General features: G+C 39.1%; 1 protein-coding gene across 1 annotated transcript in view; it reads right to left on the bottom strand.

Annotated features, from left to right (window-relative positions):
* Positions 1-25,189, bottom strand: part of LOC139468346 (uncharacterized) — a 90,786-nt gene extending 65,597 nt beyond the window's left edge. The window contains exon 1 of the mRNA XM_071250253.1: positions 25,078-25,189. Within this exon, the coding sequence (XP_071106354.1) occupies positions 25,078-25,135 (58 nt within the window). The 5' untranslated portion in view covers positions 25,136-25,189. The remainder of the gene's footprint in view (positions 1-25,077) is intronic.
* Between the last annotated feature and the right edge of the window lie 244 nt (positions 25,190-25,433).

The raw sequence follows: 25,433 nt of genomic DNA, 5'->3' as shown, positions 1-25,433 counted from the left end.
TAGCCCACTAGTACCTGCACACCCTCGGCCATTGAACCCAATCTCATCTTATTGTTTTTATCAAAGGCACAGGCATCCACGGCTCGGTGGCCCGTGCCTCTCCTTGGCATATCACGGGATAAAGCTGGGAAGTGTCTCTCGCACGGTTATGGGCAAGCAATGACGTATTGTAGAATATTACTGGGGAATGTTCAAATTAGTTGCTGTCATTTACTCCAACGTCAAGCGTCTCAACAGGACCATAACTTTGGTTATATATCATCTCCCTGTCTGTATGTCTTAAGTTGTTAATCGGTAATTACAGTCCAAATTTATCCCCTTATTAATCTATTGTTGCAAACGTGACTGATTTGTTTACACAATAAGAAATGTAATTGATCATGAACTACTGAGGCAGTCAAGCACCTGTATAAGAAATGTAAAAGCAGCCATGTTACATGTAGTCCAAAAGTATTAAACTTCATCCATCACTAAAATGTCACCATTTGGAAGACCAGTTCACAGATAAACAAGGGTTCTAACTAAGCTTGAATCTATGAAAGCTAGCATGTGAATAAACTCAGTTCACTGAAATTTAAATAATTAAAGCACTTGCAGTGACCAGTTAACAAGTAGTCAGTGAGATGGTATATAAATACTGGGAACGCCAAACAGCTTCATTGTAAATAGACATATATATGTACCTGTGAATGGCGTGGTGGCCGTAGCCTTGTATATCAAAGTTTCAAATACCAAGTGAAACAAAGACGAAGTCCCTGCATACACTGGAAATAATGTATGCTGCATGTCCAGCCACCATCAATATCTCTAGTGATCTTTTCGCGATTCCGAGCCTTGCGCAAACCCATTGTCACCACCTGGTTGAGTGGCTTCCTTCCATCAACGTGAAAGGATTATCCACAACCAATTTCCTCTAGTAATAAACTGTCACCTTTGGTATCCCTTGCAATACTCATTATGGTCATTGGGCAAAAACAAGATTTTGTGTACATGGTCACACCCGGTGATTGTGAAGATCTCAAATTCTATCAAAGTCAGACAACATGGCTGTTCATATTCATTACCAATCTTCTCTTAGAATTAGCGATACATATTAGAATCCCACACAAAACTTTCTGTTATTGATGCTTACAAAATACAAAACAGAAAGTGAGGAGTGGGGAAATGGGACATATCCCTACGTGAAAAATCATCAGAAAGTATTTAATGATATGTACTTCTTCAGTGCTGTAGGTAAATGGCGACTTGCAAATCTTCAATTATAGCCTGACACGAAAGTTAGCAGGTGAACGGTCCAAAATAGACACAGACTGTAGATAATCCCCTTATTGTTCTCCGCCTAATTGACCAGTGTTGTTTTTAAGAAAGTTAGCACTCTTGGGGTAAACGTACCAAAAGACTAGTGGTCTAGTGGTAGTGCGTCCGCCGTTCAATCCCCGAGTTCGATCTCCTGCCACGTCATACAAAAGATGTTAAAATATGGTACTTGTTGTTACCCTGCCTTACGCCAGGCAGTAAGGTAATAAAACAAGGACTGGTCGACTCGGAATCAGTATACTGTGTCTGAGTGCAGTATACATGTTGCATTTCTTCATGGTATCTCAGTCGGCTAGCACGATAAAACTGACAAATCTTGACTCGTACAAGCAGCCACACACAAACGTGTGCAAAAATCTTGAAAGCAACGTTAAACCCCATTTCATCTCACCTCACTTCTGTAAAGGTTTGCAATTTTAGATAATTATACAAAGCAAACAATTTTTTATAAATTAGTCATTTTACTTTTAGAAATATTCAATTTTGTGGGTTAATCAAATAGATACGGGTTTAGCTATAGTTCATAAGAATGGGTGGGTATATCAAGTTCATAAAAGGGAGTTATTCTGACATTTGCACCTGTTGACATGACACATCTTCATTGCCACAGAAGGCCCCTCTCTGAGAAACGGTTTAAGTTTCTTCATAATGTATATACTGATCGGTTTGTTTCGATGCCCATGTACCTCTATGTAAAGTGCGCGTGATTAGGTTTATGTCGGAACATCAACCTCGCTATATTCGTCCACAGTTAATCACATATGGTTATAACGTTTAACATAATTTATGACAACAAAACAGCATGAATTATAGATTTGCAAATTGTCTATTCCATATTCTGACTGGAACCATATGTTCTCTTGTTTGCAAAGGTGAACTCCTTGTGCCTTGTGCCTCCGTGTGGCGGGTGGGGCAGAACACGCCCACCTTTTCGCGAACAGCTGGTATGATCATTTTTGGATAGTGATTCATATTAAACACATGCTCATGATACAGTTGGAATCGTACAATGAACTCTGCCTTTAGCAGAGATTTCTTAAGAATATGGAAAGGGTTTTGTTGCAGAAAAATGCAGGGAATAAAAACTAGATTATTTCGAGAACAACACATAATAAAACTTCCAGAATATTTTACATATACATTGTACGTAAAAATGAATGTTTTATTGTATAACATTGTTTTGATACACAACAGCCATATTTCCTTTATATAAAGTTTCAAATCTGAGGCTTACATGCCTTATAAGGGGATCATTTTTCTAAAATCCGAATGATTTGAACAAAATATTATGTCAAAATACATGTCAAAGTTCATCTCCCTCGGTCTGGCAATTTCAGAGGAGACTGTTACAGAGCCAGAAATGCAATTTAAGAACATATTTGTACAGTTTGAGTGAATCAAAAATGACTGCGCAATGGCCATAAATAGCTTTCTACACTGCGGCTGCCTTGGCGACCATTTTGCAAAATCAGATTCGAACCACTTCAGGCGCACCATTAATGGAAAAAGCATGGGAAGTGTCAGGGTCATTGGTCCAGTGGTTTCTGAGGAGATAGTGTTTATTATGCGAGGAAATGCATTCGAAAGATTTTAGGAGCTTGGTCTAGAGTACAAAGGAAAACGAAAGTTTAAATTTAAAATATCGCGTAAAACGAAACATATGTGTTGAGCCCCACAAAAAAACCTTCATGATTTGTTTTGCATCTTAAGTTTGCGCTGAGTGTGATCAATAGATTTGTCAACATTCTTTCAAATAGTTTAAAAACTTATGACGGAGCTTTTGGGACTCTTAATGGATAATATATAATTTAAAGTGTTAATCAGTACTTCACGCTAGTAATTGTGTTTCAGAGAAAAGGCTCGAGGTTGTTGATATGCGTTACAAGGTGAACGAGAATGAAAACCTGAGTACTAGTGTAGTAGTATGTAATTATGTATATATCATCAAGTGTATTTTAAGGTCACCTCTTATTTTAATACCTAAGTTTTAGTCTACCCTTCAATCTAACCTGCTTCACTAATACAATAGCACAGTCACCCATGTGCTTGCCTTCTCTATTGTTCCTCTGGTCTGTATTGTTTAGCCCCAGCCCCTTACTTTCAGTGACAGGGTGCATTATGGGACTGGTCAGTTTAAATTCACATTTGTATTTGACTATGTATGGAGACAAGTTGTCGGTTCATCGCTGAAATAATTGAGTCAATTGTCACAGGTTAGTTTGTTTGAATTGTATATTTATGTGTTCTTATTTAGTGCTTTGAAGGGTTTGTTAAGGTGCATATGTATGGTTTCTTAACTTCTTTTAATAATACTTATATTGTTGGGTGTGATAAATCTATATCATATCAGCCATCGTATTCAGGTAAATGTAGTTAGGCTGAATTTGCTTAAATACTTTAAGTATGTAAGTATGTTTATAATAGATAATCTTAACTAGCATTTTCATGTTGATATTACTTAACTTATTGTGTAACTAAGCATAATGAGTACATTTATTGATAGACTGGAGCTATTTACCTGTAAATTAAAGTTCTGCACCAAACTGCACATGTATAATGTATGTCTGTATGATGAGGTGAGTAATTAGAATATATATTTTAGGGTTATTGTATATACCTAAGGATGTAAACATTGATGTAATATGTTACACTGTAATTATATACATTTATATTCAGGTGTGTCCCGGTAAAGCAAATGTCTGATGTTATGACATCATAGGGCACAGTGCCATACACCTGGTGAGGACATTTATATTTTGTATGTATTTATAGTGATATGTACTGAAATTGTGTGTTATGTATTAATGCATTTATCATCATTCTCCTATTATTGATAAACTATGTTTGTCAATTTATTATATGATAAACTTTGTAATATTTGGAGTACAATAAGACAAAACTAATCATGCTAATTACGATTGATCATAACAATGTATATGATCATATTTAAGATTCTCATATTTGTTAATAAGTTATAATGTAATGATTTATTTGTATGTGTACGTATTGTGCATGTTTTAACTCTGTGTATTTATTTTCAAAGGGCCTGTTTATTTATGTATTAAAACAACTGGCATCCACAAATTAACCTGCGTTTAGTGATTCATCCACGTAAACCACTCCGGTTACACAAGCAAGTTGAAGAAATAAAATATTTATACATAATCATCTCCCTACAATTGTGACTGATTATTTGAAAGAGTCCAGTAAACGAACAGTGATAGTTAGTTTTAACGTACAAAAGGACTCCGTTACCGAAGCTACATACTTAAACAAAAGCCTTAAAACCATTTCCATAATCACAGAGTATAAAATATAACGCCAGGAAATAACTAGTCTCGATTATCTGCTGAAACTGATTCTGTTGGGATTAAAAGGCAAAACAGAGATGAAATGTACATGATTTGATCACTGAGAATAAGTGATGAAACCGGGTGTTAATGAAAAGGGTACGCAAGTCCTGCCCAGACTATCTGCTTTCTGTACCAGTAAAGAATAGCGTTGATTCCGTTGTCATGAGCATATATAGACATCAAAACCCACAAATTGAAATGCTTCCAAACACCTGAGAATTGTCTCCATACATAACACATCAAACTACCTTAGTCGTTTACGGATATCATTTCGGGTTGCGGCCATTTTGGATTTTATTTCTGTTTTCTCATAAATTCAACATTACAAATCATACATTGTTTCTTCATAGAAACTATCGAAAGTTTGCGCGCATACGTTTGTGTGTATAGCTGGAATACACGTTTGTGCGTGCGTCCGTGCATTTGCGGGTGCGTGTGTTTGTGCGTGCTGTTGTGTGTGGGTGCGTTTCTGTGTGCTTGCGACCCGTGACGATCCGGAGTAGAATAGGTCTTCAGTAACCCAAGCATGCCGTAAAAGGCGACTATGCTTGTCGTAAAAGGCGACTAACGGGATCAGGTGGTCTGGCTCGCTGACTTGGTTGATGCATTTCATCGATCCCAATTGCGTGGATCGATGCTCATGATGTCAATCACTGGATTGTCTGGTCCAGACTCGATTATTTACAGACCGCCGTCACATAGCTGTAATATTGCTGAATGCAGCGTAAAACAACAAACGAACTAACCAACCGCGTGCTTGCGTGTGTACGTGAGTTTGTAGGTGCGTGTGGTTTTTGCGTACGTTGTTGCTTGCGTGGGTTGTGTGCGTGCGTTTTTCCGTACGTTGACCGTCCATTTTTTGTTTGTGCGTGCGCTTGTTTATACGTATGTTTGTTGAAGTGCGTTTTCGCGTGCATGCGTTAGTGTGTACGTTTGTGCCCACATTTGATCGTGAGTATGCATCTCTGAATGCTAGGTGATCTAAAGCAGTGAATAATTTCGTTTAAGTGCTCGTTTTCTGTATAGTCAAATGATAAGGCATCCAAATGGATGGATGTCAAACTGGATAGTCCAATCTTTACAAGTACCACTTGAAGCCCATCGTTAATGCTTGCAGCTATATTTGATTTCTTTCTACTTGCTTGTTACGACACAGAACCATGCTGTTCGTAAGAGGCGACACACGGATCAGGTGGTCAGACTCGCTGATTTGGTTGATGCACGTTATTGTTTCCCAATTTGCGTGGATCCATGCTCATGATGTTAGTCTCTGTATTGTCTGGTCCAGACTCGAATTTTTTACAAACTCCAACATATAGCTGGAAAATTGCTGAGTGCGGCGTTAAACAACAGAGAAACAGCACCTTAGCCGTGTTTGTTGGCCACACAAAAGTGTCAAATGGCTGAGACCTACATCAATTGGGGCTTTCCTATCACACCAAGCTGACATATCAAGTGACATAACCCAACTCGTTTGCTCGAGTGAGTCTCGAGTCATCGCTTTAGAACGTATTCATCCATATGCATGACAAATACACTACTTCTAACGCGGGGTTGGACTGTGCGGTCAATTACAATGATCAATGGTGTGTGAACTAGCTAGTATCAACTTCCCATGGTGTTGTTGACACATTACAGATCACAGCCAATAAAAACCATTTCATCCTTAGAATTCAATTATATCTCTGTGTAATCGAGACGGCTTATTCTCTGGCGTAGACGACATATATTGGTTTGTTCCTCGCTTTAAATTTGGATTGTAAACTTCACTGTAACAGTAGTCAGGACACAGACAAAGTATGATTGAAATGCATGGTCTTTCTAATCAAAATGAAACATGATATTGATCCGTGCACGGACATCCTGCCAATATTGAGTAATGCGACAAAACCCTTTAATATCCAATAGAAGTCTCTGCATAAAACAGAGTCGATTGTTCCATAATATCACGAGCATGTGTTTATGAATCACTATCAAATAGTATAAAAGTCGCGAAAAGGTGAGCGTATCCTGCGCCGATGGTGGCACCCGTCACAAACACATTCAAAGGCAAGTCAACTGTACACCTGATAAAAACATGGGAACATATGGTACAAGTCAAAGTAGGGAATTGCAGCGGACATAATTTTTGTCACTGGTGCGTCAAATTTGGAAATGCACTCCGCATGTCTACCATAATACATTTACGGAGGCTGAAAAACCGCTGAAATGAAAACACAAAATACTAACATCAGAGAACAACCAGCTCCGACCATTAAGCGAAACAAATTCAATTGGGCGCCAAAGGCAAAACAACTGTGAAAAACCCCTGCTGTTGTTAAACCGCTACTTACTAAGAATTCCGACAGATGTCCTTAGTCCTTAGCTACAAAATCGACTCGAACAAATCTAATGTGAGTAGCCTCTTGAATCCCCTGAACCATTGGAATTGTTTTGTGACAGGCATCTGGCGTCCCTTCAGACCCTGACATTTGATATAATGGTTTACATTACTACATTACCAATTCATTCGAAATTTCCGGGTCTGCATAGCCATGACCCTACCTCACGTCATGGAGATACGCACTGTGAACATTGTTTATCTTGTATTACTGTTATACTGTGATCCTTCTTCTAGTAATGTCATTAATTTCTGGAGAGTAGTTAAATTTATGCCGTATTATCCAACCCTTCCAATTTCTAATTGTGTGTGTGTGTGTGTGTGTGTGTGTGGGGGGGGGGGGGGGGGGGGGAGGGGGGGGAGGGGGGGGGGGGGAGAAATCCTTCAAAAGAAATTATTTATTCCTCAGAGCGGTGGAAAAAAGAAGATGCCGACCAACAAAATGGCATTGTTGAAATATGCATGTTTTTCACTAAAAAGTAAAGGCTCATGGTTTTAAGTAGAGAAATATCTGGTTTTGTAGCTGTAGCTTAAAATGGTCGGTGCCCTATTAGTTTACATGAGACAAACCACTGGACAGTGTTGCTTGTATTTAAAGCATTTTAGATAAACGTCTGCGTCAACACTCAGCATAGGCGACCACACGATGAGAAACGCGAGTCTGAATGTTATACGTGTATCCACACAGAAACACACGAGTCTGAATGTTATACACGTTTCTACACAGAAACACACGAGTCTGTATGTTATACGTGTATCTACAGAGAAACACACGAGTCTGAATGTTATACGTGTATCCACATAGAAACACACGAGTCTGAATGTTATACACGTTTCTACAGAGAAACACACGAGTCTGTATGTTATACATGTATCTACATAGAAACACACGAGTCTGTATGTTATACGTGTATCTACAGAGAAACACACGAGTCTGAATGTTATACACGTTTCTACACAGAAACACACGAGTCTGAATGTTATACGTGTATCCACACAGAAACACACGAGTCTGAATGTTATACACGTTTCTACAGAGAAACACACGAGTCTGTATGTTATACGTGTATCCACACAGAAACACACGAGTCTGAATGTTATACACGTTTCTACAGAGAAACACACGAGTCTGTATGTTATACGTGTATCCACACAGAAACACACGAGTCTGAATGTTATACACGTTTCTACACAGAAACACACGAGTCTGTATGTTATACGTGTATCCACACAGAAACACACGAGTCTGAATGTTATACGTGTATCTACAGAGAAACACACGAGTCTGTATGTTATACATGTATCTACAGAGAAACACACGAGTCTGTATGTTATACGTGTATCCACACAGAAACACACGAGTCTGAATGTTATACACGTTTCTACACAGAAACACACGAGTCTGAATGTTATACGTGTATCCACACAGAAACACACGAGTCTGAATGTTATACACATTTCTACACAGAAACACACGAGTCTGTATGTTATACGTGTATCTACATAGAAACACACGAGTCTGAATGTTATACACGTTTCTACAGAGAAACACACGAGTCTGTATGTTATACGTGTATCCACACAGAAACACACGAGTCTGAATGTTATACACGTTTCTACACAGAAACACACGAGTCTGAATGTTATACGTGTATCCACACAGAAACACACGAGTCTGAATGTTATACACGTTTCTACACAGAAACACACGAGTCTGTATGTTATACGTGTATCCACACAGAAACACACGAGTCTGAATGTTATACGTGTATCCACACAGAAACACACGAGTCTGAATGTTATACACGTTTCTACACAGAAACACACGAGTCTGTATGTTATACGTGTATCCACACAGAAACACACGAGTCTGAATGTTATACGTGTATCCACACAGAAACACACGAGTCTGAATGTTATACACGTTTCTACAGAGAAACACACGAGTCTGTATGTTATACGTGTATCCACACAGAAACACACGAGTCTGAATGTTATACACGTTTCTACACAGAAACACACGAGTCTGTATGTTATACGTGTATCCACACAGAAACACACGAGTCTGAATGTTATACACGTTTCTACACAGAAACACACGAGTCTGAATGCTATACGTGTATCCACACAGAAACACACGAGTCTGAATGTTATACACGTTTCTACAGAGAAACACACGAGTCTGTATGTTATACGTGTATCCACACAGAAACACACGAGTCTGAATGTTATACACGTTTCTACAGAGAAACACACGAGTCTGAATGTTATACGTGTATCCACACAGAAACACATGAGTCTGAATGTTATACACGTTTCTACACAGAAACACACGAGTCTGTATGTTATACGTGTATCCACACAGAAACACACGAGTCTGAATGTTATACACGTTTCTACAGAGAAACACACGAGTCTGTATGTTATACGTGTATCCACACAGAAACACACGAGTCTGAATGTTATACACGTTTCTACAGAGAAACACACGAGTCTGTATGTTATACGTGTATCCACACAGAAACACACGAGTCTGAATGTTATACACGTTTCTACACAGAAACACACGAGTCTGTATGTTATACGTGTATCCACACAGAAACACACGAGTCTGAATGTTATACACGTATATACACAGAAACACACGAGTCTGTATGTTATACACGTTTCTACACAGAAACACACGAGTCTGAATGTTATATACGTTTCTACAGAGAAACACACGAGTCTGAATGTTATACGTGTATCCACACAGAAACACACGAGTCTGAATGTTATACACATTTCTACACAGAAACACACGAGTCTGTATGTTATACGTGTATCTACATAGAAACACACGAGTCTGAATGTTATACACGTTTCTACAGAGAAACACACGAGTCTGTATGTTATACGTGTATCCACACAGAAACACACGAGTCTGAATGTTATACACGTTTCTACACAGAAACACACGAGTCTGAATGTTATACGTGTATCCACACAGAAACACACGAGTCTGAATGTTATACACGTATATACACAGAAACACACGAGTCTGTATGTTATACACGTTTCTACACAGAAACACACGAGTCTGAATGTTATATACGTTTCTACAGAGAAACACACGAGTCTGAATGTTATACGTGTATCCACACAGAAACACACGAGTCTGAATGTTATACACATTTCTACACAGAAACACACGAGTCTGTATGTTATACGTGTATCTACATAGAAACACACGAGTCTGAATGTTATACACGTTTCTACAGAGAAACACACGAGTCTGTATGTTATACGTGTATCCACACAGAAACACACGAGTCTGAATGTTATACACGTTTCTACACAGAAACACACGAGTCTGAATGTTATACGTGTATCCACACAGAAACACACGAGTCTGAATGTTATACACGTTTCTACACAGAAACACACGAGTCTGTATGTTATACGTGTATCCACACAGAAACACACGAGTCTGAATGTTATACGTGTATCCACACAGAAACACACGAGTCTGAATGTTATACACGTTTCTACACAGAAACACACGAGTCTGTATGTTATACGTGTATCCACACAGAAACACACGAGTCTGAATGTTATACGTGTATCCACACAGAAACACACGAGTCTGAATGTTATACACGTTTCTACAGAGAAACACACGAGTCTGTATGTTATACGTGTATCCACACAGAAACACACGAGTCTGAATGTTATACACGTTTCTACACAGAAACACACGAGTCTGTATGTTATACGTGTATCCACACAGAAACACACGAGTCTGAATGTTATACACGTTTCTACACAGAAACACACGAGTCTGAATGCTATACGTGTATCCACACAGAAACACACGAGTCTGAATGTTATACACGTTTCTACAGAGAAACACACGAGTCTGTATGTTATACGTGTATCCACACAGAAACACACGAGTCTGAATGTTATACACGTTTCTACAGAGAAACACACGAGTCTGAATGTTATACGTGTATCCACACAGAAACACATGAGTCTGAATGTTATACACGTTTCTACACAGAAACACACGAGTCTGTATGTTATACGTGTATCCACACAGAAACACACGAGTCTGAATGTTATACACGTTTCTACACAGAAACACACGAGTCTGTATGTTATACGTGTATCCACACAGAAACACACGAGTCTGAATGTTATACACGTTTCTACAGAGAAACACACGAGTCTGTATGTTATACGTGTATCCACACAGAAACACACGAGTCTGAATGTTATACACGTTTCTACACAGAAACACACGAGTCTGTATGTTATACGTGTATCCACACAGAAACACACGAGTCTGAATGTTATACACGTATATACACAGAAACACACGAGTCTGTATGTTATACACGTTTCTACACAGAAACACACGAGTCTGAATGTTATACACGTTTCTACAGAGAAACACACGAGTCTGTATGTTATACGTGTATCCACACAGAAACACACGAGTCTGAATGTTATACACGTTTCTACACAGAAACACACGAGTCTGAATATTATACATGTATCTACATAGAAACACACGAGTCTGAATGTTATACACGTTTCTACAGAGAAACACACGAGTCTGTATGTTATACGTGTATCCACACAGAAACACACGAGTCTGAATGTTATACACGTTTCTACACAGAAACACACGAGTCTGAATGTTATACACGTTTCTACAGAGAAACACACGAGTCTGTATGTTATACGTGTATCCACACAGAAACACACGAGTCTGAATGTTATACACGTTTCTACACAGAAACACACGAGTCTGAATGTTATACACGTTTCTACAGAGAAACACACGAGTCTGTATGTTATACGTGTATCCACACAGAAACACATGAGTCTGAATGTTATACACGTTTCTACACAGAAACACACGAGTCTGAATGTTATACACGTATCTACACAGAAATAAAAGCGACAAAACCCTTCCATATTCAATAGACATAAAGTCGATTGTACGATTCTGACTATATCATAAGCATATCAAGCCCCACCTATGGCACCCGTAACAAACACACGCAAAGGCAAGTTAATTGTACGTCCGAAAGAACACGTAAAGATATGCTGCAATTCAAAAAAGGGAATTGCATCGGACATCATGTTTGTCACTGATGCGTCGAATTTGAAAATGTCCTCCACAGGTCTACCATAAAACTTTTTGAAAGCTTTACTGAGGCCTTGAACGTTTTAACCTTGATCAAACAACTAGAATCATATGACGCTCTTTGAAATCTTGGTATAGAAAGAGCATGCTTGATTGCACCTCAAAAGTTGACATCGCTTATGTCACACAGTTTTGTGGAGAGTGTTTAATTTTGTTACTTTGAATCTTTATGCATAGATCTAAATACAAAACAGATGAGGCGGTCTCACAGGTCTCCTTCATTTCTAGTTCATGGATAAATCAGTGGAAGGGAATTGACTATTTGGTTGTCATTGAACCATATGAGATCATCGATATACCTGAAGCTTAAGTTAAATTTTCTTTGCCAAATTACTTTGGTTTGACTTTGCCAATCCAAACAGAAATTCCGATTCATATGCATAAAGAAACAGATCCACAAGAAGGGTAGCGCAAATTTTGCCTAAATGTCTTACTCCCAAATTTTACACAGATGTTATAAATGAGGAAGTCCGTCATTTCACATATTGGTTTCTCAGTAAACTGCAGATTGCATTTGCTTTCATTTTTGAAAACTTGTCCAGAAACGCTGATTGTTATACATGTGACGTTTAGTGACAAATGCCCAATGGATCGAGGGATGAAGTTTTTCCTTAAGTTTGTTATACGGGATAGTTGTGCACAAAGTTGAAAAATCAAACGTTCTGACGGAATTCAACTTGATTTTTTTTATAATCCACATAGTATTAATTTCACTTGTCTCAAATACTGTCTGTGAATATGGAGAAATGCCTTCCTTGATAGTATTAAGATTAATCTTTGAGACAAAGATTAGGTGATACATTTGATGGACCCAGACATTTATCTCTGTACGGATTTCTTTGGAGCTTTTTATGGATGTTGTACAACATTGATAGAACTGATGCATGGCTTTGGCAGATTTCTTCCTCATTTAACACACTGGCCTGATATGCGGCATTATTATATATGTCACTTACACCAAGTTCTTTGAGTGAGTGAGTGAATGAGTCGGGTTTAACGTCGGATTTTAACAGTATTCTAGCTATATCACGGCGTGTCGTCTTAATGTGGGAGGAAAGCCCCAAGTGATGCAGGTCTCAGACGTTTACCACTTCGGTGAAACCAACAAGCACGGGTATGGTGCTGACAAACTTGGAAACATAATCATAGGTTTCTACCCGTAATGTAGTGATGCTTCAATATAATGGTTATGTTATTTCAGTCCTCATCGATGGGAATTGTAAACCGTTCACATTGGACAGCCAGGCTTTGATGGCAACTTGAAAGGGTTTACTTCATGGCTTTTTTCCTTGTATGCATACTTCCAACATCACACACTGACTTAACCCACTCTGAAAGACATTTATCAGGTTCATCTTATCGTTTGGCCCATTTTGTGGCATATGCTTCATCAGCATCCATAACGTTTAAAACATGTGATCCCAATTGACGGGAAGCTGCTTATTAAATTTTGGCCCATATTTGATTAACTAAAGAATGTTCTTGTTATCAACAATGGAGAAGTCAGCTGTGGTTATATAGCCTTAAGGGTTTGTAGCAGGATGTTGTGTCTTGGCAGCCACAAGTAGTGGAATTTACATCATGAACTGATGTTCAAGTCCACGTTCCAATAACTGAACAACTTGAGTGAAATGGTGTTCGTATAGGAAAATGAAATTGTTTGTGGTTCCTGAAATTTGAAATAATGTGGGATATGTTTGGAAGCTGATTTTGGTGTGAGAAAGGTTTATTTTTTAAAATTATAGGCATTAATTCCCCTGTTTGCAAATTTAAAATTCAAGAACATGCGGTCTTTGTTTGTTTCTGGTTTGGCGAAACGTATCAAAGCAATTTCAAGCACAATACTCTCCTAAATAGATAATGTGGGGTCTTACTGCTTGTGGACCCATCCATCAGCAAATATTTCTTACTCTACTCTATTGTTCCAACCGTGTATTATGTCCTACGAACAATTTCAACCAAATACATGGAGCTGAAACCCCCAAGTGTTCCTACGACATCTCAAACTGCACATGCAATCGCCTCTTTCATTTCGACACAAGTTTGGTTGGTTGTGTTTGTGCGTTGGCTCAACAGCGTTGTATTATTTATGTCAAAGAAAGCCCCCCGCAAGCGTATTCGTAAAAATTCACATTTTCGCATATATGCATTTTAGTTTATTCTTCATGACATAAATGCTGGTACGATCCGACGTAAGACCTTTATTATTTCATTATGTTTCTGCCTATTTGTTACTCCATGAAATGAACTAACCAAGACTTTTTAAGATGCCTTTGTTCACACATAATGTACCATGGGGTCCGACAACTCCCCACACAGACATATCCCTAGCAATAAAGAGAAACTGTCACAATCATTGCATTGTGTGGATTTCATACAGATCTCACTAAGACCATGTTTGTAATTTTGTGTCCATAGAGGATTGGATTAAGGGTGAATGCAAATGTTTTTCTAACCGTTTCTAATAACAAGCGGAGGATATTGGAAAAGACTGAACATGAAGAAAGCACCAAATTATTAATAGATGTGATAGGTCTCACAATAACTGAGCTTACAGGGTTAGTATATTTGAATTTGTTGTGCGTATATGTGGAAGCATACGCGCAGGATTAAAAACTTGCTATCATTCATTCAAGTCTGTATTATCTATGCAATATCGTATTATATGACACAATAAGTGCACTGGAAATAAAGTTGCGGTTAAAAGCTAATTCAATTTGTTTCCTATATTACATTCTGTACAATCATTTATGGATTGTCATTTTGCTTAATTATCTAAAAAAAATTATCTCAGTGACTGATTGTAAGCCACATGCTTTGCTGTAACTTAACCAGTGTCCCAGCTTTCGTGTGTCATTAAACACTTTGATACTTCGCCCTTGTGATCTAACGTTATAACATTTTAAGGCACAAATATCACCTGATACAAAACATGTTTCATGGACATATTCTATTTCGGTTCCATAGTGTGGGGTGATCATGTTGATGCCATCTGAAGTTTACTGAGAAAACAAGATGTGTACTATTGGACTGCCTCATCGATAACGTGTACAATATGGTTGCTGACCTGTTCCTTTTTATATGAATCGGAATTCTTGCTTTGATTGACACAGTCAAAGAAAATATATTGGCCAACATGTTTAACTTAAGCTTCAGGAATATCGATGATCTGATATCGTTAAATAACAATCAAATAGCCAATTTTCCTCCACTGATTAACCAACCTCAACTAGAAATAAAGCAGACAACTGAGACTGCCTCTATGGTCTTATTCTTACAATTTACGCATGAAGATTCAGAGTGTCAAAAAACTCTCAACGAGAATGAATGACAAGAGGGATGATATCAACTTTCCAATAGTCAAATTTCCCTTTACGTCGAACAATATTCCAGCAGCTCCAGACATTGATATCTACATTTCACAACTTTTTCTAGTACAATCGAGACTGCTCTTTCTCAGAAATTTCAAAGAGTCATGCGACTCTTGCTCAAAATTTGTCTGATCAGGTTACAAAAATCAAGCCTCAGCAAAGCTTTGAAAAATATTATGTCCCATGCAATTCCTTATTTCTCTGTTCCCGTGGAGTTCTTTTGCAAACAATTGACTTGCTTTTGCATGTGTTTGTGACCACTGGTTGGTCAGAATACGCTCTCCTATTCGCGAACACCTGGTATCATCACTATTTGATGGTCATTCATTAAAAAAACATGCTAAACAAGTAGTTGGAATCGTACACGCGACTCATAAACAAATTAAGAATATCTGTTATTCAGCAGATCTGTGTATGTTCTTAAAGAGCTGGGCATACAGTATACAATATATAACGGGAATATGAGAATTATTAAAAGTTCAATTACAAGGTTGTTTTTCTCAACCGTTCCCGACTTCAAACTGAAAGGGACAATGCATTAAAATACTGCTTTCGTGTCAACTGTTCACTTGTTGGTGTGGTATCACAGCATCTATTTTTACAGGAATGGAGCATCCCCGTACCCAAACATAGCCAGTGGAATAATATCTTCAGTATAAGGTTCTACGCCTTAAGACTCCAGTTTAGTTGGAATTTGTTATCGTTCGTTAACATATCATTTGTGTCCAACTTGTTCGGACACAATGAAGACAAAAGACATAACTATATGTGTTTTTCTGGTCACAGACTGTGGCATGTAAAGATCATACATAAATATCTTTACGTTACATGACATCGGGGCAGATTATCTTCAATTTACAAAAATACAGTACACATATGATTTACCTAGAGGACTTTTATGTTTTCAGCTTAGCCTTGTTCAATAAAAATACGTAGGGTAGTTTTTAAAGAACACGTATTTTTGTATTATTACAAAAAAACTGTGGAATTTAGCTTATTGTGACAACATCTAGGTATAAAATCTTATCTATCGCTGAAATCCACATAGTGCCTTAAAGTGAGTTTATTCTTAAAAGCGTTTCACCATACACGGTACAGCTGAGAAGTGTCTCTCGGACGGTTACGGGCGATGACGTATTTGATAATATTAATGGGGAATATTGAAATTAGTTACTGTCATTGACTCCAACGTTCTAACTGTCAATCGTTTCAATATGACCACGACTGTGGTTATATATCGACTCGCTGTCTCAATGTATTTTGACTGCCTCCGTGGTCTAGTGGTAGGGCGTCTGCCCGGAGAGGTCGTGGGTTCGCCCCCAGGCCGCGTCATACCAAAAGACGTTAAAAGATGGTACTTGTTGTTACCCTGTCTGGCGCTCGGCATTGAGGGGCTAAAACAAGGACTGGTCGGCTCGGAGTCAGTATACTGTGTCTGAGTGGGGTATTCATGTTCAACTGCGGCATCGTATCTTAGTTGGCTAACACTATAAATCGGCATCAGTCCGGACTAGTACAAGCAGCCACGCACGCACGCACGCACGCACGCACGCACGCACGCACGTCACTATATAAGTGCAATAATCTTGGACGCGACGTTAACCCCATTTCACCTCACCTCGTCACCTCAATGTATTTAATTGTTAAACGGTAACATTTATTAAACCGCGGTCAAATTGTATGTGTCTGATTTTGTTTAAACAATAGCGAATCTACTTTCTCATGGACGACTGAGGCAGTCAAACACCTGAATTATTAGAACATGTATTTGTTAAGTAAAGCTGTCACGTGACATATAGTCTAATAAGCTGGGAATAAATATTTCGCCGCAATATACCTAAGAAAATGCATATTCCTATATGAGATTAGTACACGTGACTGCCCTATCTTTAACGAACTATCCAAAGCACATTTAAGGCGGAGAAACATCATTATATTTGCCATCACCTGACATGACTCAACTAGGCAAAAACTGAAAACAACATTTACGCATTCCACAATCACAATCACTTGATTTCATGGGGAAAATTTACCATCCCGTGACACTCGTCTCAACTCGCGGATCCAGAGGACGCGGGGCACGTAAGTCTGGGGATTCAGCAGTTGTAACAGCGAGCACCGCATCAATAAGTTGCCTGTGATTGCGGTGAACCGTGAATACGTACTGTTTAATGATACAAACGTGGCATACAGAAAGCACTACTGAAGACTTCTTAACTGTGTTGGAGTGAGTCTACCAACGATGGGTTTAGAGATAAAGCGCTTGTTTTAGAGGATAAAATAGATATTGTACAAACGTCGATATGGAACTAAGTTCGTTCATTCATTCGTTCGTTTGTTGTTTAACGCCGCCCTCAGCAATATTCCAACGATATGACGGCGGTCTGTAAATAATGAAGTATGGACCAGACAATCCAGTGATTGACATCATGAGCATCGATCCACGCAATTGGGATCGATGACATTCATCGACCAAGTCAGAGAGCCTGAACAACACAATCCCGTAAGTCGCCTCTTACGAGAAGTACAGTCACCTTTTACGGCATGCATGGGTTGCTGAAGACCTATTCTACTGCGGATCTCCACGGGTCTGGAACCGTTAAAACGCATGCAATATGCATCCTGTCTTCCACAACAATACCACCAAAATGGGAAATGCGCAACTGAGTGAGGTTTTTGTAGAGAGTGTGGGAGGCGGACAGCAACTGTAACATGACGGGTTAACATGATTGATGACTTTTAAAGGTATACAGCCGAACACTGTTGTGTCGAAGTGGAAGGGACCTACGTAAATACTTCGAGTTAGACGAGGTTCGACCTAACTGAAAATGATATATAAAGAAGGACCCAATATTTTACTTCCAGCTAACCTTACTTTCGAAAAAACGGTGTTTGACTGTATGCTGTAAATAATGAAACGGAAAACATTGACGTAGACGAGTACTTAGTACAAGTTAATAATCTACCAACAACGTGCTTGATTGATTAACACGTTACCAAAGATAAAACATGTGAGGTCATACAAAGACTTCAGACAAAAAAAAATACTGTAGGTGATTGCATAGCAAATGAGTATTTCAAATTTGCCGAAGGAAATCTTCTCCATGCTATGGAAAAGTTTTCTATTTTCAAAAGCGGAAAATTACCTGGAATTGGCTAAATCGTAACTCATTTATAAAAAAAGAAAGGACGCAAATATTGTCTTGCCGACCACTTATTAGTATAAGCTACTTCAACAATTTCTTTACTGCTTTATTCAACACGAGAATTACACAATATCTTAAACAGAACCAAATACTGTCAGAAAATCAAGTGGTTGCGAAGGTTATAGAACTACTGATTATATCCCTTTCTTTGTACCCCTTCTCCAAACTATTGAAAAAAAGCAAATAGAATTATTCTGTCTCACATCTGATTGAAATATTATACCATGAATATATACAAGTCAGCTCAACATTCATGTAATTTGCTTTACATTAACTGCAGTGCTGAAATTGATTCGCGGTGCTCAATTGTTCTTGTTTTATTGGCAAATTGGTTAGAAAGGAGACAATCCATTTTACCACTTGCGTAACAAGCATTGGATAGTGGGAGATCTCACCGTGACGTTTGTGAGTTTAAGGCCTCTGACAAATGGCGGCGAGACCTTCATACAAAAGATTCGAGTGACTGAACAGTTATTAGGACGTCCAAGTGTTTAAGGTTTGGTGATCACAGATCAGTTGCCGCTCCATTACTCAAGGTTCACATTTCATTGTATTGTTTCATCTCGCTGTTCATTTGATCTAAATGTCAATTGCACTTACACCCGATCCCGTGTCAATTGCGTGCTACACGCATTCTCAACGCGTATAAGAGAACTTCTAGGTTGGCATACATCGTACGTGATGTTGTATGATGATGGAGAAAACATAAAAAGATGAGATACATGGTGTGGGATCTAGAAATGAGAGGATGAAATAAAAGACTTGGGATCAACATTACGGGGGATGAGATTAATAAACTAATGTCCAAAAGTGAATGAGTATGGCTTTACGCCGCTTTTAGCAATATTCCAGCTATATCACAGCGGGGGACACTAGAAATGGGCTTCACACATTGTACCCATATGAGGAATCAAACCCGGGTCTTCGACTTGAGCGAACGCTTTAACCACTAGGCTACCCCACCGTCCCTAATGTCCAAAAGAAACGATACCAAGTGTTTGAAAGGTTATGGAAGGAAAACAAAAACCATATAGAAAATTCATATTGGTATATTTCATTGGAGCAATCTTTTAACATCATGTGTACACAAAAGCATTGCAATCAAGCGTTAACATGCAGTCGGACAGGCCCAAAAAGACGCGTAAGCTCAACAATGAAAGTCAGTCATAACACTTGACGATACAAAGGGTGTAGAATGTCAGAATATTCATCATTATGTCACGTTAATATCGGGTATGTCCACCTTGAGCCACGTCGACGGACAGATGACGTCAAGCGTTGCGTTCGGCATGGAGGCATTGTTCCAATTGCTGGCGGTTGACCGGAGCCACTGGGCGACTTCTGATTTGGCGATCGAGGTGGTCCCAAAATTGTCCAATGGGGTTCATGTCCGGCGAGCATGACGGACATGGTAAAACCTGAATGTTTCGCGTTGTTAAAGAAGGTCTGCGCCAACCATGCTGTAAGCGGCGTCGCATTGTCGTGCTGGAAAATGAATTCACGAGGCTGTTGCTGGATGAATAGTTCCACAACTGGTCGCAAACATTTAATCTCGATATCGCTGTGCATTCATGTTAGCATGAATAACCACGAGCCTCGTTTCAAGTCACCGCAGATTCCACCATTACGCCTCCGCCTCCAAATGCCCGGACTTGATGAATGTGTTCACCAACTCTCCTGTAAACAAGTTGCTACCATCATTCCTAAAGAGACAGAATCTGCTCTCATCGGAGAACACAACACGTGCACAGTCACGCAGTTGCCAACGTCGAAGTCACCTGGTCCATCTCACTCTGTCGAGGCGATGTCGAGGTGTCAACAACAATCTTCGGTAGGGTCGATGTGCTCTGATACCATGGGCTCGTAATCTCCTGTACACGGTTTGTCAACTGATCCTGTGTCGCAGTGTCATCGCTGCCGTTAACGTCGCCGTGACGAAGCGGTTTCGGAGGCGAAATGTCCGGATGTAGCGGTCTTGAATGGGCGTGGTCGCCCGTGATCTTCCGCTTCTCGGCCTGTCTGTTGTCCGGCCTGTCTGACGTAACTGTTGCGTCAACCTGGTAACTGTTATACGGCACATCAAAACGTTCTGGCAATGACGGCGTGCGTCGCTCCCTATTGGGTCATTCCAACGGCTCTCTTCTTCTCTATCGCAGTTAAACGTGTCATTTCTTTGGTGTTCTTTTTGGTGTTATGTTCCTAACGTGTCTGGTCAGCCGTTTAATACAGTACACCTGCACGTGAATTTCGTGCTAACGCACCTAACATCGTTTTTGCAAAGTGCATGTCTTTTGCACAAATTGTCAAATGTTCCCAGCAATTACACTTAACTTCGTACGTGGGATTTGTTTAAGTATGTTTTCATATTAAATGGATCACCTTTAACAAAAATATTTTAAAAGATAGTTGGTATCGTTTCTTTTGGACATGGGATGAACAAATGGCAGGATGAGATATATAATACGGGATCAACAAATGGCAGGATGAGATATATAATACGGGATCAACAAATGGCAGGATGAGATATATAATACGGGATCAACAAATGGCAGGATGCAATATATAATACGGGATCAACAAATGGCAGGATGAGATATATAATACGGGATCAACAAATGGCAGGATGCAATATATAATACGGGATCAACAAATGGCAGGATGAGATATATAATACGGGATCAACAAATGGGAGGATGAGATATATAATACGGGATCAACAAATGGGAGGACGAGATATATAATACGGGATCAACAAATGGGAGGATGAGATATATACTACCGGATCAACAACTTGGAGGATGAGATATATAATACGGGATCAACAAATGGGAAGACGTGATATATGTTACGGCATCAACAAATGGCAGGATGAGATATATGATACGGGATCAACAAATGGCAGGATGAGATATATAATACGGGATCAACAAATGGCAGGATGAGATATATAATACGGGATCAACAAATGGCAGGATGCAATATATAATACGGGATCAACAAATGGCAGGATGAGATATATAATACGGGATCAACAAATGGCAGGATGCAATATATAATACGGGATCAACAAATGGCAGGATGAGATATATAATACGGGATCAACAAATGGCAGGATGCAATATATAATACGGGATCAACAAATGGCAGGATGAGATATATAATACGGGATCAACAAATGGGAGGATGAGATATATAATACGGGATCAACAAATGGGAGGACGAGATATATAATACGGGATCAACAAATGGGAGGATGAGATATATACTACCGGATCAACAACTTGGAGGATGAGATATATAATACGGGATCAACAAATGGGAAGACGTGATATATGTTACGGCATCAACAAATGGCAGGATGAGATATATGATACGGGATCAACAAATAGGAGAATGAGATATATAATAAGGGATCAACAAATGGGAGGATGAGATATTTGTTACGGGTCAACAAATGGGAGGATGAGATATATAATACGGGATCAACAAATGGGAGGATGAGATATGTAATACGGGATCAACAAATGGCAGGATGAGATATATAATATGGGATCAACAAATGGCAGGATGAGATATATAATACGGGATCAACAAATGGGAGGATGAGATATATAATACGGGATCAACAAATGGCAGGATGAGATATATGATACGGGATCAACAAATAGGAGAATGAGATATATAATACGGGATCAACAAATGGGAGGATGAGATATTTGTTACGGGATCAACAAATGGCAGGATGAGATATATAATACGGGATCAACAAATGGCAGGATGAGATATATAATACGGGATCAACAAATGGGAGGATGATATACATGATACGGCATCAACAAATAGGAGAATGAGATATATAATACGGGACCAACAAATTGGAGGCTGAAATATTTGTTACGGGATCAACAAATGGGAGGATGAGATATATGTTACGGGATCTACAAATGGCAGGATGAGATATATTATACGGGATCAACAAATGGGAGGATGAGATATATGTGACGGGATCAACAAATGGCAGGATGAGATGTATAATACAGGATCAACAAATGGGAGGATGATATATATAATACAGGATCATCAAAGTGCAGGATGAGATATATAATACGGGATCAACAAATGGCAGGATGAGATATATGATACAGGATCAACAAATGGGAGGATGAGATATATGTTACGGGATCAACAAATTGCAGGGTGAGATATATGTTACGGGATCAACAAAAGGCAGGGTGAGATATATAATACGGGATCAACAAATGGCAGGATGAGATATATAATACGGGATCAACAAATGGGAGGATAAGATATATGTTACGGGATCAACAAATGATAGAATGACGTCCGACATCATGGTTCGGGATCAACAAATGAGAGCTTGAGATATATTGTGTAGGATAAACACATGGGAAGATCGGATATATGGTGTAGGATCGACACATGGGAGGATGAGGGATATGGTGCAGGATCGACACATTGGAAGGTGTAATATATGGTGCAGGATCGACACATTGGAAGATGTAATATGTGGTGCAGGATCGACACATGGGAGGATGGGATATATGGTGCAGGATCGACACATGTGAGTATGGGATATATAGTGCAGGATCGTCACATGGGAGTATGGGATATATGGTATATGATCGACACGTGGGGGTATGGGATAAATGGTGCAGGATCGACACATGGGAGGGTGGGATATATGGTACATGATCCAGAAAAGATAATATGATAAAGATTACAGTGTGAAGAAATGGGAGAAGGGATACCTTGTATGGGAACAACATACTACGGGATTAACAAAAGAGGATGAGATGTATAGTATGGGATCGATCTATGCAACATATATGTTTATGGTCAACATATAACGCCTTTTGTTTGTTGTTTAACGACGCATTAATTTATTATGGACCAAAGAAACCAGTAATTGATGGTGCGAACGGGGTATGATTGCACGCATCGCCGAGCCTGACCATTTGATCCATTTAGTCGCCTATTACGTTTGAGTAGCATAGGTGGACGGGGCCATATTCTACTACTGACTATGCAGATACAATATTTGAACACAAATGGTTTAGCGCAAGGTCAAAAGGCAAACGTCAAATCAAGTGAGTGAGTATGGTTTTACGCCGCTTTTAGCAATATTCCAGCAATATCACGGCGGGGGACACCAGAAATGGGCTTCACACTTTGTACGCATGTCGGGAGTCGAACCCGGTCTTCGGCGTGACGAGCGAACGCTTTAACCACTAGGCTACCCGACCGCCCACGCCAAATCAAGATCAAGGTTAAAATATTATGAAACTATACATTGTAAAACTATGCATGGCTGAATAATTGCCATAAAAAGTGTTTTTCAATATGTCTGACATGGCCGTCATATTGAAAATAAGATTCGAACCTATGTGCAGTTTTATCTTCGTATGTCCTGTTGCTTTTATGATATAAATAGTACGACAGACAAGCAGACCATGGCATAAGCTCACTCGACTTTTCAGATAGGTGACCTATAATTAATATTTAAACCACGTTTTACACGTTTTTTCTAAAGTGAGTGAGTGAGTTCATTTTAACACCACAGTATTTCCGTTCTATCACGGCGTGTTGGCCGTGAAAAACTACTGACAACACCGCACAGCGAATTCAAGGAGACGTCTTATACACTTTATACTATTGACCGCAGTTGATCTGTCATAAATTGACATTTAATATCCTTTCTATAGTTAGATCAATTTTTGGTAAATATCGAAGACGTATGTCACTTCGGGCTCTTCTCCCACGTCGCGCTGCAATCCGTGATATAGCTGAGACACTGTCAATAAACCAAACTCACTTACTCACTTACTCACTTACTCACTTCCCAGAACAAATTCATAGAACAAATTCATAGAACAAATTCATAGCTAAAAACATTGAACTGATCAACTGATTCGGAATAATTTAATGGTATTGTGAAAATTGGTGAGTAGGTAAGAAGACGTAGAACTTTCTAGATAACAACTTCTGGTTTATTGCATGTAGCGACGTTTCGATGTAGATTCCCACACCGTTATCAAGCTGGGGTAACATTAATAACGATGTAAGAATCTACATCGAAACGAAGTTGTTATCCATAATGTTTTGCGTTTTCTTACTGATTCAGCATAGACATATATTTTATATTTTATGTAATACTTACGGCACCAAATGTATTATGGAAGGTTGAAATGATATAACATTTTTAACTATCTAAATGTTTAGTTTAAGTTCTTACCTTGAAATCCAAGAAAAAAAAGACATAAAAGTCTGTAAATTGAAACACAAGGCGACATGGTGGGTCAGTCGTCAAATTTCTCTACATGATCTTCCAGTGCATGACGCTTTAAAGTAAAGTTGTATCCGCACGAACTTCTCACCAGTCGGTCACTGTATGGTGTGGTTTTATACGGCTATAAGCAACTGGCTTCTAGTGGTTGTTCTGGCGCATGCCCGACAGTTATCGATCTTTCACATGTAATGAAGCTAAATCAATGAATATGGTTCAGTGATGAACACTGACACCGCAGTCATTCAGTATAGTTAGCTATTCGGGATGGATGAAATGTGTTCTACAATGTAGCCAGTTAACGA

The sequence above is a fragment of the Haliotis cracherodii genome, unplaced genomic scaffold (genome assembly GCF_022045235.1).
Source record: "Haliotis cracherodii isolate W230 unplaced genomic scaffold, xgHalCrac1.p SCAF_2, whole genome shotgun sequence".
In the NCBI taxonomy this organism is placed as follows: Eukaryota; Metazoa; Mollusca; class Gastropoda; order Lepetellida; family Haliotidae; genus Haliotis; species Haliotis cracherodii.
Note: the sequence above shows the minus strand (reverse complement) of the source record. Positions and strands in the feature narration are given on the sequence as shown.